At 41.7% G+C, this 18645-nt stretch overlaps 2 protein-coding genes across 8 annotated transcripts in view; both read left to right on the top strand.

Annotated features, from left to right (window-relative positions):
* The first annotated feature begins 17 nt into the window (after window positions 1-17).
* Window positions 18-12081, top strand: LOC115137356 (uncharacterized). 5 transcript variants are annotated; one of them, XM_029673660.2, is made up of 17 exons: window positions 18-103; window positions 1224-1931; window positions 2475-2618; window positions 2922-3060; window positions 3183-3505; window positions 4622-4704; window positions 4873-4922; window positions 5120-5260; window positions 5344-5397; window positions 5613-5633; window positions 8438-8536; window positions 8823-8987; window positions 9207-9395; window positions 9533-9661; window positions 9916-10002; window positions 10159-10335; window positions 10562-12081. In XM_029673660.2, the coding sequence occupies exons 2-17, from the start codon at window positions 1456-1458 to the stop codon at window positions 11036-11038; spliced, it is 2754 nt and encodes a 917-aa protein (XP_029529520.2). In that variant the 5' UTR covers window positions 18-103; window positions 1224-1455; the 3' UTR covers window positions 11039-12081. The 5 variants fall into 5 exon arrangements, with proteins under 5 accessions (XP_029529520.2, XP_029529529.2, XP_029529504.2 ...); XM_029673669.2 differs by having other exon boundaries at window positions 9186-9395; window positions 9533-9604; XM_029673644.2 differs by having other exon boundaries at window positions 9186-9395.
* Window positions 12082-13396: 1315 nt separating this feature from the next.
* The window catches only part of LOC115137378 (coiled-coil domain-containing protein 120-like), a 29173-nt gene continuing 23924 nt past the window's right edge, over window positions 13397-18645 (top strand). Inside the window, exon 1 of one of the 3 annotated variants that reach the window (XM_029673680.2) lies at window positions 13397-13496. The gene's annotated coding sequence lies outside the window, so the exon portion shown is untranslated. The remainder of the gene's footprint in view (window positions 13497-18645) is intronic. The other 2 variants (XM_065027942.1, XM_029673698.2) reach the window with 2 other exon arrangements.

Here is an 18645-nt window from a genome sequence, read left to right as displayed (position 1 = left end):
ATAGTAAGGGGTAGAGGGTAGGGACGACCCAAGCATCCATGTTTGCGTTTCATTTGTGTTTCCTGTTATGTTGCATGTAATTTCCGGTTCTTAACCGTCGATGGTAAGTTTTCGATATTAGATGCTGTTTTGAAAATATTTATGCTGTTTTGTTTTGGAGATGCGTCCATTTTTCACATGTATGTTTCTCATCGTAAGTGACGGGTGTGCTCGTTAGCTCTGTCCAATAAACAGTCAACGACGTTTTTGCTAGCTAATGTGGCTAACTGATCTAGCTATACTTCCGCTTACACTGATTATATGAATAGGTAACGTTATCTATCTAACGTTAGCCCTAATATGTTTTATATATTTGTCTGTGATCTCTCGGTAGCTGTTTCGCGGTTTTGGTTTCAATATGTGATTGTGTTTGAAATGACTCGTTTTTTTGCCATGGTGGTCGTGAATTGTCGTTTGCTTGTTAACGTTAGCTGCTATGTTAACAAGCTAGCTATCTAGCTAACGTTAGTTAACAATCAAAAGGCGACGAAGTATGGTAGTATTAGCTAGCTAACGTTAACTATCTTATCTGTATGATGCTACTATGTCCACTTATGTCGTTCTTACCAAATACCTGTTAACGCCGTCACTAAAATAATCAGTACATAGAGTACAGGAGCATTAGCTAACCGTTACAATGTTAGAGTTATTGATTAACGTTGGTTTGATTATTGTAGCTAACGTTACAGTAGATAGGAATTGACATGTCTGAATATATTTGACATTGTGGAGGATGCAATGTCTTGAATGATGCTCCATCTCGTTTCAAGTGTAAAAAAGTAGAAGTAGAAACAATAATATGGCAAATACTGTCAAATAATAATAATTTAAAAAAAAAACTTAACAACAAAATGAAGTTGTTGTATAACTACTAAAAGCAATACAACTAATAAAAACCACTAATACAACTAAGTACCTATTATTTTCATATATACGTGATGTTTCTAATTGTTAACAAAACTTACCTACTTTCAACTACCGGACAGCTGACTGTCAAGTTAGAAATATATTATGAGTAGCAGTCTCTGGCAATAGCAGACTGGTTTGATTAGGCTGAAACTTCTTGAACAGCTCAGCTGACTGTATTGGGATGGTGTTATGATGTGGATGCATTGGTTCAGGGTATACCCATGTGAAATTCTGCTTACAGCCAATGCTGTTATTTCTCAACTTTATCTTTTCAGGTCCTATACATCAATGGGAAGACCGAAGGTTTTGGGAAGCCCTGCGGGGATGCAAGCACATATACAGAGAAGCAAAGTTTATGCTTGAGTTACTCTAGGACCCCACTGGATGTGAGCACTCCTCTGTATTGTTATGCAAGGTCTTGGATGTGTGAACCTTGGAAGTCGTTGTTCAAGAACATTTTGGAGAATATTTAGACCTGTGGCTTCATGAGTGTATAGAGCCACAGAAATGAATGAAGGACTGGTGGATAACCGAGGTTCCGAGAGAGGGCCAGGGGAGGAAGACATGGAGATAAACGGAGAGGTACTAAAACCTACAAATGATCTACTTCTAGAAAGGGAGGAGAGGACTGAGTTTGGGGACAATGGGCTGGAGAGGACCTCTCAGGTCCTATCGCCACTGGAGGCCCTGGCTCCCTCGGACAGCCTTGACATTCAGGACCATGCCACCTCTGTTCCTGTGATGACAGGCAATGGGCAGACAGAGAAGATCCCAGGGGGAGTTGCTGAGGAACAACCTGTAGACTGGTTTGAGCCTCTGGAAGATGACAATTATGAAGATGACACACAGGGTTGGAACTTGGGACTTGCGATGGGGGAGCGACGCGTGAATGGAAAAGGGGATGCCGAAGAGGAGAGTGTTGCAGGGAGCGAAAGGAGCGGTAGCGTGGCAGGCCTTGAGAAGAAAATCAACAGCAACAACCTGTATGTAGACTGAGATGTGACACTTGATTTGACTAGCTTTGGCTGCTGTTGTATCAATGTTATTAAAACATGTCAGGGTTTCTAGGGCCCATAAATCAATACAGAAGTTGGCTAATTTACTCCCCAACATAAAAGTACCCAACTTTTTTAAAGAAGGATTTATCTGGGGCAGTGAATTGGGGCAGTTGAGTGTTTTTTGTTGTTGTTGTCATGAATCTTGTCCTGGAGGTTAGCTGGCGCAGCCACAAAGTCATCCAATCAAATTTTAACATTAATTTAAGACTTAAAGCACATCTTTATTTTCATATTTTTTGCAATATAGACAATTTTGTCTTTGCAGCTGGCCTATCAAACAGTTCTGCCTCCAGGGCAAGATTCATCACAATTAACGTCAACTTGCTGTAATGGACCCCAAATGTTCTTTCTTGTAGCAAATATGTAGACAGTCAAACTATATAGACTAGCCAGTCGATGTTGCTGCTGTTATGTTTTATGCTCTTATGCTGATATACTTTGCTGACATGTGTTTTTATTTTATGCCAGGTTTTCTGTTTATAGACGGAAGAAAAAAGTAACAGTTGAAGAGGGCTGGGAGGACTGGCCGGCACTTGGAAAGGGGTGGAAGCGCAAAGCGGTTGTTCGTCGTTCAGGTTCTAGTGTTGGCCAGAGTGACGTTTATTACATGAGGTAAAAACATTCTGGCAAAACTCTATTCATTTTTAGACCATGGGCCAGTCTAGATTTTTAACCATTGGTATTGTCTCATGACATGAGGTTCATTGTTATTTACGAGAGCTCACTTGCTATACCTGTTTGAATAAGCCGTTGGTTTGAAATAAAAACGTGGTAAAACCAATTTCTTAATAATACAGAGGCCCACAGCGCATTCATTTCATTGTCAGTATTATATGCTTTAAGGTAACTTTTTATAAATCATTGATGCCACTAATGGATCACACTATCTTTATTCCCTTCTCTGTGAACCTGAAGTCCGAGTAATGAGCGTGTGAGAAGTAGGGTTGAGCTTTCCAAAGTCCTGGCAGATACTCTGGACATGACAATGTTTGATTACAAAGCAGGGGTGTTCAGGGGTGCTGGACAACCCAAGCCCTTGCGTGCGAGAAAGACGGTAATAATAAAATAAAAAGCTCCCAGTATTTACTTGAAATTATACCTTTTCTTTCACTTCACTAATTTGAATGTATTTTCTAACAACTACCATCTTGTCTATTCCAACCCATGGTCTGTTAGAACATACAGAAGGATCCTCCTCCCTTAGTGGACTGTGGATTTTCCTCAGAGTCCAGCTTGAAGGACAGAGGGGACCGGGCAGACAGTCCTGACTCCCATCACAGACTGACCCCTCTGAGTCGCAGCTCTATGGGCACGCCAAGCAAAGATCTCCAACATACCACTCCCCCAAGACCGAACTCGTCTCTTGCAAAGATTAGTTCAGCTTCTGTCGCTCGTGATGTGGAAGATGTGAAGCAAAATGCAACTAAACTGCCCTTGAGCCCTGCATCATCACTTTCAGTCTCCATCAATGGGAAGGCTGGTTCAGAGCCCTTCTTTGGGTGAGTCAAATGCTTCTATGTTATCCTATAATTTTATCTCTGAGAATTTAAGTTTACAAATTCCTCATACATAATCATGGTTTAGGCTATATATACACTGAACAAAAATATAAACGCAACATGTAACGTGTTGGTCCCATGTTTCATGAGCTGAAACCAGACATTTTTCCTTAAGCACAAAAAGCTTCTTTCAAAGTTTGTGCACAAATTTGTTTATATCCCAGTTAGTGAGCATTTCTTCTTCGGCTAAGATAATCCATTCACCTGACAGGTGTTGTATATCAAGAAGCTGATTAAACATCATGATGCACAAGGGACAATGAAAGGCCACTCTAAAATGTGCAGTTTTGTCTCGCAATACAATGCTACAGATGTCTCAAGTTTTGAGGTAGTGTGAAATTGGCATGTGGACTGCAGAAATGTCCACCAGAGCTGTTGCCAGAGAATTGAATGGACTGCAGAAATGTCCACCAGAGCTGTTGCCAGAGAATTGAATGTTAATTTCTCTACCTGAAGCCGCCTCCAACGTCATTTTAGAGAATTTGGCAGTACGTCCAACTAGCCTCAAGACTACATGAAACCACGCCAGCCCAGGACCTCCACATCTGGTTTCTTCACCTGCAGGATCGTCTGAGACCAGCCACCCGGACAGCTGATGAAACTGAGGAGTGTTTCTGTGTGTAAAAAAAGCACCTTTGGGGAAAAATCATTCTGATTGGCTGTCCCCCCCCCCATGGCCCCTGAGGCCCACCCATGGCTGTGCCCCTGCCCAGTCATGTGAAATCCATAGATTAGGAACTAATGAATTTATTTAAATTGACAGATTTACTGTATCTCAGTAAAATCATTGAAATTGTTGCATGTTGCGTTAATATTTTTGTTCAGTACATATTTGTTAATTTGCTTATATTTCCCCTATTATACGCATGTGTGAATTGGAAATGTTTTTTTGCATGTCTGCTTGAGTGTTTCCCCTGAGATACAGCTTTCTTAAATGTAAAATAAGCAAAGAATACATGGGAGTGATTGAAGGGGTTGATGTTAATATCTTGAGGATGATTGTGATATTATGCACTTGGTACCTTAGGTAACTTGCTTCGATACTCTTTATTTCAGCATCTGTGCCATTTGTGGTAATTCATATACAGGCTTAGAGTATGAAAGGCAGATGAAGAGTCCCTGTTGCACCATATGCAGGGGTATGTCAACTCTTTAGTGTCAATTAAAGGAAAAACATTTTTACAAATTTACAAAGAGGAACAGAATTGACATTTTTAAGTTTAAAAACATTGTAAATGTGCCTGTTTTTACTGTTTTATGAAGTATACATTTAATATTGTGTTAACAGTATCCCTCTTTGCTTTTAGCCAACAATCCAACTATAGCCAAGATTCAACTTCATCAAAGATTCAGAAAGGTAAACAGGTGTTCCTCAACTAACGAGTCTACTACTCCCATTTCTGTTTTTAACATGCGTGCATGCTCCTCGACTTCCCGTTTTGTATTTTTGACTCTTTAATTATTTCAGTTTTACGGAGTTAAACAAGGATTTATCAACATAGGTCTAAATGGATAGGAATACTCTAACTCCAGAATTCTTGTTGTCTGTTTTAGTGGATTCCTTGTGGTCACTGTAGGGCTTGCCTTACCACAGAAGATTGTGGTAGTTGTGCCAACTGCAAAAAAACACTGAACCCTGACACCAGAAAACTTGTCCGCTGTCGGAAACGCAAATGCAAATGTCCTATCCTCAAGGTACAGACTGACCAAAGAACAGACAGAGATTGAAGAAATCCAAGTGGTGATTTAGTTTGATTGTTTATGTATGTGTATTTCAGTATAAACCCGATGGTCCCCAAATGTTGGATCCCTATCCCATGACGAATTTTCAGGTAATTTTCTAGAACCCCATTACCTAGGATATCTTAGTTTGCATGTATATGACAACTGCAGAAGGCTATTGTCTATTAATATCTATTATGCTTACTCAATATAGAGCAGTATGTCCCACAAGTCCACATATGAACATTGGCAGTGAATTTGGAATATTCTCTTCACTTCTCCATGTAAAGCTCCCATAACTGAATGTAAAGCATTTGTTTTGCAGATTGACAGCAGAGAATTGCAGGTAACAATACCCAGCCCTCTCTAATAATACTCATCTAATCCTTAGTAATCATTTAATATGCAAAGGAAACTGAATGTAATTTAATAATAATGGGGCTTTTTTTTCGCGTTGTTTGTAACTTATATTGTACATAATGTTGCTGCTACCCTCTCATGACCGAAAAGAGCTTCTTTAATGAGTCTGACGCGAAGGATATACTGCTTCCACAAGACCAGGCCCAAATCCCCATCATTCGCGTGAAGATGGAAATACAGGGAGCCGAGGATGGGATGCCATGCTAGAATTCATTGGCGAGTGGGTAAACCGCCTCTACCATCTATTCTATTGGCAAACGTGCAATAATTGGAAAGTTAACTGGATGATCTATGATCGAGACTATCCTACCAACGGGACATTAACTTCTTATGGCTGAGATCCCGTTAAACAGGATCGACTTGACAATAGCCAGTGGAAGTGCAGGGCGCCAAATTCAAACAACAGAAATCTCATAATTAAAATTCCTCAAACATACAGGTATTATACACCATTTTAAAGATAAACTTGTTGTTACATGTGCAACCAGAGGGAAACTCAAGACCACCTGTACTCCACACACAGAGACGCATACAAAGCTCTCCCTCGCCCTCCATTTGGCAAATCTGACCATAATTCTATCTACAAGCAAAAACTAAAGCAGGAAGTTCCAGTGACTCGCTTCATACGGATGTGGTGAGATGACGCGGAAGCTAGGCTACAGGACTGTTTTGCTAGCACAGATATGTTCCGGGATTCATTCAATGGTATTGAGGAGTATATCACCGCAGTCGGCGGCTTCATCAATAAGTGCATCGATGGCATGGTCCGCACAGTGACCGTACGTACATATCCCAACCCAAAGCCATGGATTACAGACAACATCTGCACTGAGCTAAAGGCTAGAGCTGCTGCTTTCAAGGAGCGGGACACTAATCCAGACTCTTATAAGAAATCCCGCTATGCCCTCACAAACCATCAAACGGGCATAGGTTCAATACAGGACAAAGATTGAATCCTACTACACCGGCTCTGACGCTCGTCGGATGTGGCAGGGATCACAAACTATTATGGACTACAAAGGGAAACCCAGCTGCGAGCTGCCCAGTGACGCAAGCCTACCAGACGAGCTAAATGCCTTCTATGCTTGCGTCGAGGCAAGCAAGACTGAAGCATGCATGAGAGAACCAGCTCTTCCGGATGACTGTGATCACGCTCTCCGTAGTCGATGTGAGCAAGACCTTTAAACAGGTCAACATTCACAAGGCCGCGGGGCCAGACAGATTACCAGGATGTGAACTCGGAGCATGCGCGGGACCCCCTGCCAAGTGTCTTCACTGACACTTTCAACCTCTCCCTGACCGAGTCTGTAATACCTACATGTTTCAAGCAGACCACCATCGTCCCGGTTGGTTCCCAAGACCGCGAAGGAAACCTGACTAAATGACTACTGCCCCTGTAGCACTCACGTTGGTAGCCATGAAGTGCATTGAAAGGCTGGTCATGGCTCACATCAACACCATCATCCCGGAAACACTAGACCCACTTCAATTCGCATACCGCCCCAACAGATTTGCAATCTCAATTGCACTCCACATTGCCCTCTCCCACCTGGACAAAAGGAACACCTATGTGAGAATGCTGTTTATTGACTACAGCTCAGCGTTCAACACCATAGTGCCCACAAAGCGCAGGACTAAGCTAATGACCCTCGGACTAACCACCTCCCTCTGCAACTGGATTCTGTACTTCCTGACGGGCTGCCCCTAGGTGGTAAGGGTAGGCAACAACAGATCTGCCACACTGATCCTCAACACTGGGGCCCCTCATGGGTGTGTGCTTAGTCCCCTCCTGTACTCCCTGTTCACCCACGTCTGCGTGGCCAAGCACAACTCCAACACCATCATTAAGTTTGCTGACACCACAGTGGTAGGCCTGATCACCGACAACGATGAGACAGCCAATAGGAAGGAAGTCAAGAGACCTGGCAGGTGTATTGCCAGGACAACAACCTCTCCCTCAATGTGACAACAACCTCTCCCTCAATTGTGTGGTATCCAGTTAGAAGTTAGTCTTGTCTCATCGCTGCAACTTCCATACGGACTCGGGAGTGGCAAACGTTGAGAGCTGTGCATCTTCCGATACACAACCCAACCAAGACGCACTGCTTCTTGACACAATACCCACTTAACCCGGAAGCCAGCCGCACCAATGTGTTGGAGGAAACACTGTACACCTGGCGACCGTGTCAGCATGCACTGCGCCCAGCACGCCACGGGTCGATAGTGCGCAATGGGACTAGAACATACCTGCCGGCCAAACCCTCCCCTAACCCGGACGACGCTCGGTCAATTGTGAGCCCCCCCATGGGTTTCCCATTCGCTGCCGGCTGTGACAGAGCCTGGACTCGCACCCAGAATCTCTAGTGGCACAGCTACCCTTTTGTTTTTACTCTGCTGCTACTCGCTGTTTATTATCTATGCATTGTCACTTTAACCCTACCTACATAGTCAAATTAACTCGACTAACCTGTACCCCCGCACATTGACTCGGTACTGGCACCCCCTGTATATAGCCTTGTTATTTTTACTTTTTGTTTTAGTAAATATTTTCTTAAATAAAATTCAAAATAACTCTATTTCTTTAACTGCATTGTTGGTTAAGGGCTTGTATGTAAGCATTTCACAGTAAGGTCTACACCTGTTGTATTTGGCACATGTGACAAATAAAATCAGATTTGGTATTGAATAAAGAGGAAAGGGCAGAATAGATAAATCTCATTATTCCCACAGAACTCCACTTCTCAATACAGTGACCCTGAGGACTTCTCTGTGAATGTCGATATAGAAGATGACGATGAAGAGTTTGATGGTGATGATGCTGACTATGAGGTGAGCTCTGCTTCAAGATATCTTACCCCACTTCTATCGAGGAGTGCCCTCTGCTGGCCAATTACAACCTCTCACATTAAAACCCTGCTCTTCCTAGTGAGGTCTCCATCTGAATTTGGTCACAGTTTGGGCCAACAAAGCTACCTTATATCGGTCCACTGAATATCTAGACAGTGACATGTACTTGTTTGATTTTTAATTATTATTTTTTTTACATTTAACGATAGTAGTACAAATAATGATTTGTATTTTTTTTAAACATTTTAATTATCATTCTGGCTTTCAGGCTTGGGTGAGGAAACGTAAGCGGCGCTCCTGTGGGAAGTGTGAAGCCTGTAATAGTAGGACAGACTGTGGCACTTGTGATTTCTGCATAGACAAACCCAAGTTTGGAGGCAGCAATAAGAAGAGACAGAAGTGCCGTCTACGGCAGTGCCAGAGACAAGCCATGGTAAGGGTTGATTACTCACCTATGTTGAAATAATTGTCAGTTGTATGAGCATTTTGAGGGTGACAATATTTTTTGAAAGTACCGTTTGAATTGGTCCTTGTTTGGAATTAAGCAATGGCCGTACTCATTGTTATGCCATGAATGGACTCCTAACAACGCTTTCAATGGTGCTCTTATGTGTATGTATGTGTTTGACAGAGACACTTGTTGCCCTTTCAGTTGGGCCAGACTGATTTTGGGTCCCAAGAGGGGTGGGTGCAGCTTGGCAGGCCTAGGCCTCACTTTACATACAGTCGCAAGACAACCTCAAAGAAAAGAAAAACACCGCATCTGCAAGTGGACATGGAGTTCACTGATGATGACGACGAGCCACTGCAGCAAGAAGAGGATTATCGCTACATGGAAACAGTGAGTACTGCTATGTGGAGATGGCACAATGGGGAAAGGCAATGTTTATTGTTGTCCCATCTTAACGTCGCATTGTCTTGAGTACAGGATTCCATGCAAATACTGATATGTGCATTAATTGTGTCTTATTGTTGTAGGCACATTGGCGCCCTATGCTTCCCAGCAAACGCCGGGATGAGAATTTCAGAAACCACATACCGACAGTCCAGGTTGGAATCAATTTGGATTCAAACTTAAAGAGAACATCAACTCAAACCTATCTTTTGGTATTTTTTTCATTTTTTTTTCATTAGTCCACTGTTAATCCCAAAAAATGTTTTGCATGTCAGCAGTCAGGTTTTCAAGATCTAGAAGTGTCACTGGCCACATCATGATGGTGCAAAATGCAATGGTTTTTCCCTTTTAAGCTTCTGTTTAGGTTTACTTTTGTGGCATTTGCCTTTTGGCATTTTATATTGGTTAAAAATGCTCTTATCTTTCAAATGCACAATATTTTCAACAGATGTTTCATATTTTACAGGCTCACAAAGAGACTGTGGAAATTGTCAAAAATAATTCACTTCTGGAGCATGTCCCAGATATCCTCAACCTTATAAGTTCTCCAGCAGTGAGTCACCCTTCTCTACCTTATTGAAATTATCTTAAGCATGTAATGTTTTACAGTATAATAAAATCCCATGACTCGTGTGCTCTTCAGTGTTTACCTTTTTTAATATTTAGACTGGAGTATGGTGTAATGGTGTATTTCTTTCTTATTGCCCAGTATTGCACACTGTTCAAACCGGCAGACCCCGCGGTGAAATATGTTGGACCCCCAGTTGAGAATACATCCTCAGCAGCTCCGGACAGACAGAGTGGAATGAATGGAGGAGGGCCAAGTGTGGACATGGATGTAGAAACGCCGTCTGTGGAGCCAGAAGTGGAGGAGGTCACACCTATGGTAAGTGACCACTTCCTGCTTTGGTGCATAAGTACACTTTACAACATTGTAACTGATATTTAAGGCCAATAATTACCTTTCAATTTCAAACTACAGGAAGTTAGGGATTACATTGGATTGCTTGGATTTTAAAATATTCTATAGGAGATGCATGTGAAAGTAAATCTGTAATTGACTCGGAATTGATTCCAACTGTATTTTGTTACCCCTATTATGTTCTGTTTAGATCACTCAGATCTTCAGTCTTGCTGACAGTGCAGGAACAAGTGGGATCGACCAAGAACATGAGCTGTTAAAGCTACTTAAGTCCATTCACAGCTCTGCACTCCCCACACTCTGGTTTGCCATAATGGTGGAGGGCCCGACACTACAGCTACTGCAGTGCTCTAAGCTCTCCCACATGGTGGACACAACCGTGCAGATTGACCCAAGCTTCTACTATCAGATCTGTGTACAGGGCCAGCCGCTGCTCCTCACCCACCCGCTGTATGGAGCTCACCCATCCTGCTTGACATCTGTGCCCCAGGTGGCGAACCTGCTCCTGGATCTGGAGAAGTACAACGTGTGCCAGGGGGTCCCGACCAAGGAACAGCCATTCAGCCAGGCTCCAATTATCATTGAGCGGGCATCAACCTGTGACTTTCTGGTACTTAAAGAAACCGAGCAATGTGTGAGGTGTAAGGCCTTATCCTGCAGCTATTAAGGCCAGACACCACACCGTAATAGGGATTCCCCCCCTTAATCATATCACAATCAACTTTCTACAGTTGAATGTAGGCACAAATAATATTTTTTTGTATTACAATTTCAGATTTAAAAAAAATTGAAATATATAAACTAGGTGACATCTCAATTAAATATTTGCATATCCCACACACAAAAAAAGTCTGGACACTGGATTAAGTCAGCCTAAATATTTTTGGTTTCATGTTGTTAAGACACTCCAGGACCGGACTTACTCAGTGCGTTGTGGACAAATACTTGAAAAATATTTTTAATCTGTAAAATACTAAAGACATGAAAGTAAGATGCATTTTGGCACATTAAAAAACAAACATATTTAGGCAAGTATGAGAATATATCTATTTGCTTCTGAAGCTGGGGGAAATTAGTTGGCGTGTGGGAAGAGTCTTGACTTTTCGGAATTGGCAGTTAGACAAGTACACTGAATTTAGACTAACAAACACCTATTTAGACCCAATCACCATCTCTTCCAAGTAAGTTACTACATATAGTTCAGTTTTTTACATTTTCTATGAAATGGGCTTGTAAATTGTGTAATCCAATGTAGTGGGCTTTGAAATTGTGGATGTTTGTCCATTTTAAAGTGTTTAAAATTAATGACATTTTGATGACTGTAGTATGATAAACTAATGAAAATATGCACTATCAAGATTGTCATTTTTGTTTACTTTTTGAAAATACTAATGTTAATGGACCAAAATACCAACAAATCTAAAAATTGATAGGTAGATGCTGTGATGTCATTTCAGCCTGTGGTGCCTGGCCTTAAAAACATTTGGTGCCGCAGGGTTAAGAGTCACCAGCACTTAGCAGTGTCACAGTACAGAGCATCACAGCTCTGCCCTTAAAGAACATTTCAAGTCTGCTGGCAATGGACAACCAGGACTGTAGTATTTTATGCTTTTACCACTAGACTTTGCAATTATATTTAAGAAATTGAGGAAAGTGTTTTTTATAGCCCATTTTGTTAGTCTGTCTTACAAATAAATGTACAAATCATGAGGGTTTAAAGCCTGCTTTTTTCCAATAGGTGTTCATGTTGATTGGAGAACTAGTACAACATACAGATATAGCTTTCAGCTGCTCTCTGACATCCAATGTGAGCCGTGTGTCCTGTTTATTTTTCTTCTGTTTAGTGCTCAAGGTGGAAGGTCGGTGTGTCCACATTTCCTCGTGTAGATAAACCACTGATTATCTTGGGAAAGTAAGAAACCTTCAAGTTATTGACCATTAGCACATGAGTATTGTTGGATTAGATCATTGATTTGCAAATCAATATGTGAAACCAATGCCATAAATGAAGACCAACATGGATGGGATTCACAGGAGGCTGCAGAGGGGAGGACGGTGTATAATAATGGCCGGAATGGAGCAAATGGACTGGCATCAAAACCTGTATTTGGTACCATTTCCCTGAATCCTTTCCAGCCATTAGCACAAGCCCATCCTCCAATTAAGGTACCACCAACCTCCTGTGATGGGATTATCACATTGTCAACCATTTAACACAATGTTGTTTTGAGAGAAGGGCTTCCAGAACCTCTTCTAGAGGGTGACAGACAGTGTGATAATTCTCAAGCATTATCTTCCTATTGCCACTGTCAATCATCATCTGAAGAGAACCACAACCAAATGGCTTGCTTGATTTGAATTAAGCATGTTATGCTGTATCTTTGACAGTGCTCATGGAAACGTTTCTACATAACTACAGTCAGGTCTCTGTTGAAGATGTACTCTTCAGATATACATCTGAAAAATACAGATGTGCTAAAATTGAAGCACTATTTCGTTTTCTGTACAGCTATTTTATTTTATATAAGTAATATTTGTATTTAAAAATATTAAAAAATTAACCCCGAAATTATTCTATCATGATTGAAAAAAAATCCCTCTTATTGCCCCTTGTTTGAAGCATGTGAATTATATTCCTATGGGGCTGGTCAGTGTTTTTTTCTTTTCTACTTCAGTTATTCGATATGGTTTCTTTGTAACTGTTGGTATCGTGGAGAAATCTGCATCTGTAAAGTGGGAAATTCTGGTGATATAATAAAGCCAATTAAAAAAATAAAAGTGGTGGTTTATGATGAAAATATAAGTATTTTGGCCGTTAGTTTTGTGGCTGTGATTCATTATACGAATTTATATAGTATTTAGGGCAAATACATTTTTTTTTATCAGGATAGGATTCATTGTAAAATGTCAGTTAGGCTACAACAGGAGGCAGTGAAGGACCGTATGAAAATAAAAACGTGCTATTCTAGCTACAAGCCTATTTGCTTCTTTATCAAGGGTTGAGCACGCTACTAATTTACATACAAGGTGTGGTGACCATGGTTTGTGAATTTAGCAAACAGTATAGGCTATAATGTAGGACGACACGGAGCGCGCCACGGATTGGAAATGTAGGCAAAACGCAGGTATTTATTTAATTCTGAAACATGACTGATAGTGAAATTATACTAATAGGTCTGTGTGATAGGAAACCTGCTATTCAAAACGTTATATATCTTGTCCGTTGCACTATGTAGGACAACCTTTACCGTGAAGACAGATTTCACGTTTGAGATGCGGAAGGCGTCGACGCAAGGGAGAATGGGGGTTTTAGACGCGCGAGAAAGGGGCAGCTGATGCATTTCAATTGGAATATGGAGCCACATTGGATAAGCAGAAGAAGAATATCGTGAAATTGTAGCGAATGGTCCATTGATTGCTACACTAACATTTTAGTCAAAGAACATAACCTCGAGCGCTTTGATCGGGCCGTCTCCCGTGGTATTACCACATTGAACCGCACCATGGAGACCTCCGCACACACCGGTCATACTCCCAGTGATGGGGATTCTATAGGCTCTAATGTGTCCTCTTCGTTGTAACAGTATAGGCAAGTGTACATCATGGAAAATATTAGCCTATAGCCAATAATATACTCAAGCCATGAGTTCATGGCACGTCTTAATTCATTTGAGATTCAAATCTTCGTCATCACGGGGTTCCCTTTCAGGCAAGTAAAACCTTCAGCAATATCATTTTGTAGAATTACTTTACAACAAAAACGTGCATTCAAAGCCTTTCCTGACGCAATGCAATTAAGAAATGCAATATGAGATGCCTTCATCAACCCACAGCTGTTTTTGATTAGGCTGTACCAGTCTAATGTGTCCATCTGCAGCATCTATGCAGATGTAGGGTAGGCTCCTGCTCTTTTAGCCTATTAAGATGGGCTTAATTGAATGGGGAGGTGGCATGCTCTTTTTTCAATATAATTTTTATAATTATATATCTTCTATTCAACAACCTCACCACTGCTACTGTAATATTTGTGTAGTCTTTCCACTGTGTTCCTGTCACATGAAAAACCAAAACATCTGTCTATTTTTGGTTGTGATTTCTTTTAGTTGTACCTTACATTTTGACGTTTCATCATGACACATTGATGAATTCCCATATGTTGGACACATACTAAATTTCAAAAAGATATCAAGATTTTATTCTGAATACTACGAAACTCTATGTTTGTAGGATTTACTGAGGCACATGTATGATGGGGGGGCTTTAATGTCCTCGAGCTGTTGCTGCATATGATGATGATATGGAACATACATACATACATACATACATACATACACTGGGCCCATCAATAGTTTATACAGTTACTACCTAGAGCCTTGTTGTTCTCAAAAGCAATTTTCATGTAATCTGTCCCTGTTATTGTCTGACTATCCAACATAATTAAATATTTATTTATTTTCTCAACCTTTAAGATGGTTAATTATGTTATCTATATTTAGGATAAATATTTTTTATATTTTCTCAACCTTTAAGATGGTTATATTATGTTACTTATATTTATCATTTCAGCTTTAACAGTGGAGATGTTAGACACGAGGTCTGTAGGTTGTGCATGTTCCCACACTCATTGACCGGCACTGTCATTAACACTATTATAGAAACATTCATGAACAAGGATATCCAGATTTGCCAGGATCTGAGGTACTTGTCCAAATCTGTTCACCCGGACAGCGCCTCGGGGTAATTCACTGCTGCTGCCGCTTTGGTCTGTCTGGGAAACACTGCAGTGTTCTCAGAAAAGGATTTTCTATATTGTTGCAAAATGCAGTGATGCTTGGCACTGATCACTTTAGAAGTGATCCTTTTCACGTGGTCTTTGAGTTCATTGAGCACACGGCCATTAGAGGATGGTCACAGTACGTCCATGAAGTTAAAGAATGGTCTGGAAATCAGTGGGCGGCAGACAGTAAACCTTTTTGAATGCTTGTCTAGGAGTATCGTTTGTGCACACTGTTTTCTTGTAGCCAAAGTTAACTAGAGCTGCAGGTTGGTTTGGCCTTCTTCCCCTCATCATGTCATTGTTTCATATAAATCAAGTATATCAAGTATAATTATTATTCTACTTTTCTATAAAGCATGCTCTGAACTTGTGTACAGTTTTCAGACTCAGGTGAACACAAACATAATTGGCTGTTGCGCCAAGGAGACACCATGTCCATGCCATTTATTGGATGTTGAACTGGAACGGACTGACAGGATTTGAGAAGCTGGTTTGATGTTCCATGAATGTAGTTATCAGCTACCAGATATACACTGAGTGTACAAAACACGAAGGACACCTTCCTAATAGGGATGCACAATATATTGGTGAAGATATCGGAGTTGGCCGATATTAGCTTAAAATGCCAACATCGACATCGGCCCGATATCTAGTTTAACGGCGATGTGCAAAACCGATGTCAAAGCTGACGTGCATACCTATATAACGTAGGTACATGGCTTAATGACGCCACATAAGATTTAGTGCTACATATGCAACACCGCATTCCTAACATAGCCAACAATGTCTGCTGTGTACAGTAGATCAAGCAGTCAACAAGTCGAGCAGTCATTTGAATGAGTAAGAACATTTCAGCCAGACAACTCAAAAGGCAAAATCCATTAACGCCAAGATAATGGAATTCATTGCCCTTGACAATCAACCGTTCTCTGTCGTGGGTGATGTTGGCTCGCCGAGTGGTCGAGCACCGGCACACACTAAGTTCCCAAGTGCGTTATTTGTCAGATGTTGCCCTACCGGAGTTACACAGTAATAGCGTCACTGCTATTAGCTTCATGATTGACATTTGGACCAGCGATATCAGCTCCATGAGCATGCTGAGTCTGACAGCACAGTGGGTCACCGAGGATTTCGTACTGAGGAAAGTCGTATTTCATGCTCATGAATGTGCTGGTTGTCATACCGCTGCTGCCATTTCAATGCATTTGAGAACATGTTTGAAACTTGGAATCATGAACACACTAGCTAGCTCCATTCGAACAACTGACTCTAGAAATAAGCTCATCAACTGCGCCTGCAGCAGACGTGATACCCTCTGTCATGGCATTGAAACACCTGCTCAACAAAACTGGCGACAGGCTGTGAACAAGCGATTCGGTGGCATTCTCTCTTCACTGTGTCGCCACCATGCTCGATGCTATGTACAAGGACCGCTGCTTCGATGGGGACAAGAAATTTATAGTATTTATTTATTTTTGCCAAGGAAAATATCGGATATCGGTATCGGCCAAACAATGTTATATCGGTGCACCACTTTTGCCCTCAGAACAGCCTCAATTCTTCAGGGTGTGGACTCTACAAGGTGTCGAAAGCGTTTCACAGGGATGCTGGCCAATGTTGACTCCAATGCTTCCCACAGTTATGTCAAGTTGCCTGGATGTCCTTTGGGTGGTGGACCATTTTTGATACAAACGGGAAACTGTTGAGCGTGAAAAACCTAGAAGCATTGCAGTTCTTGACACAAACTGGTGCACCTGGCACATACTACCATACCCCGTTCAAAGGCACTTAAATCGTTTGTCTTGCCCATTCACCCTCTGAATGGCACACATAGTGCCTTCGGAAAGTATTCAGACGCTTTTTGATAGTTATAGCCTTATTCTAAAATTGATTCAATCGTTTTTTCCCCTCATCAATCTACACACAATACCCCATAATGACAAAGCAAAAACAGGTTTTTAGAAATTGTTGCTAATGTATAAAGTATTTAGACCCTTTACTCTTTACTTTGCAGCGATTGCAGCATCAAGTCTTCTTGGGTATGACGCTACAAGCTTTGCACACCTGTATTTGGGGAGTTTCTCCCATTCTTCTCTGCAGATCCTCTCAAGCCTGGACAGGTTGGATGGGGAGCGTTGCTGCACAGTTATTTTCAGGCCTCTCCAGAGTTGTTTGATTGGGTTCAAGTCTGGGTTCTGGCTGGGCCACTCAAGGATATTCAGAGACTTGTCCCGAAGCCACTCCTCTGCGTTGTCTTGGCTGTGTGCTTAGGGTTGTTGTCCAGTCTGAGATCCTGAGCGCTCTGTACTTTGCTCCGTTCATCTTTCCCTCAAACCTGACTCGTCTCCCAGTCCCTGCCGCTGAAAAAAATCCTCACAGCATGATGCTGCTACCATCATGCTACACTGTAGGGGTGGTGCTAGTTTTCCTCCAGACGTGACGCTTGGCATTCTGGACAGAGTTTGGTCATCAGACCAAAGAATCTTTTTTATCATGGTCTGAGAGTCTATAGGTGCCTTTTGGCAGACACCAAGCGGGCTGTTATGTGCCTTTTACTGAGGATTGGCTTCTGTCTGGCCACTCTACCATAAAGACCTGATTAGTGGAGTGCTGCAGAGATGGTTGTCCTTCTGGAAGGTTCTCCCATCTCCAAAGAGGAACTCTAGAGCTCTGTCTAAGTGACCATCGGGTTCTTTGTCACCTCCCTGACCAAGGCCCTTCTCCCCCGATTGCTCAGTTTGGCCGTGCGGCCAGCTGTGGGAAGAGTCTTGGTGGTTTCAAACTTCTTCCATTTAAGAATGATGGAGGCCACTGTGTTCTTGGTGACCTTCAATGCTGGAGATATTTTTTGGTACCCTTCCCCCTGATATGTGTCTCGACACAATCCTGTCTCGGAGCTCTACTTATAATTCCTTTCACCTGATGGCTTGTTTTTGCTCTGAAATGCACTGTGGAACCTTGTATAAACAGGTGTGTGCCTTTCCAAATCATGTCCAATCAATTGAATTTACCCCAGGTGGACTCCAATCAAGTTGTAGAAACATCTCAAGAATGATCAATGGAAACAGGATGCACCTGAGCTCAATTTCGAGTCTCATAGCAAAGGGTCTGAATACTTACGTAAATAAGGTATTTCGGTTTTATTTTTTATAAATGTGCAAACATTTCTAAACATGTTTGCACTTTGTCATGATGGGCTAGTGTGTGTGTGTGGATTGAGGAAACATTTATTTAATCCAGTTTAGAATAAGGCTGTAATGTAACAATGTGGAAAGGTTCTAGGAGTCAGAATACTTTCTGTTATGCACTGTACCTTAAAGAAAATGGGCCGTAGATCATAACCACCATTTTTGCCATGCAGCCTGACACATCTCCTTTGCATAGAGTTGATCAGGATGCTGATTGTGTTTTGTGGAATGTTTTCACACTCTTCAATGGCTGTGCGAAGCTGCTGGATATTGGCGGAAACCTGAACACGCTGTTGTACACGTCAATCC

Source organism: Oncorhynchus nerka, linkage group LG2, assembly GCF_034236695.1.
Source record: "Oncorhynchus nerka isolate Pitt River linkage group LG2, Oner_Uvic_2.0, whole genome shotgun sequence".
NCBI classification, from domain to species: domain Eukaryota; kingdom Metazoa; phylum Chordata; class Actinopteri; order Salmoniformes; family Salmonidae; genus Oncorhynchus; species Oncorhynchus nerka.
This window is presented reverse-complemented; position numbering and strand designations above follow the sequence as displayed.

Bases quoted from the DNA above. Each gene is read 5' to 3' on its own strand.
- LOC115137356 (XM_029673644.2), top strand. From the start codon at position 1,456: ATGAATGAAGGACTGGTGGATAACCGAGGTTCCGAGAGAGGGCCAGGG. The intron at 4,705-4,872 runs GTATGTCAACTC...CTTTGCTTTTAG, and splicing joins CTGTTGCACCATATGCAGGG to CCAACAATCCAACTATAGCC. The intron at 4,923-5,119 runs GTAAACAGGTGT...TGTCTGTTTTAG, and splicing joins TTCATCAAAGATTCAGAAAG to TGGATTCCTTGTGGTCACTG.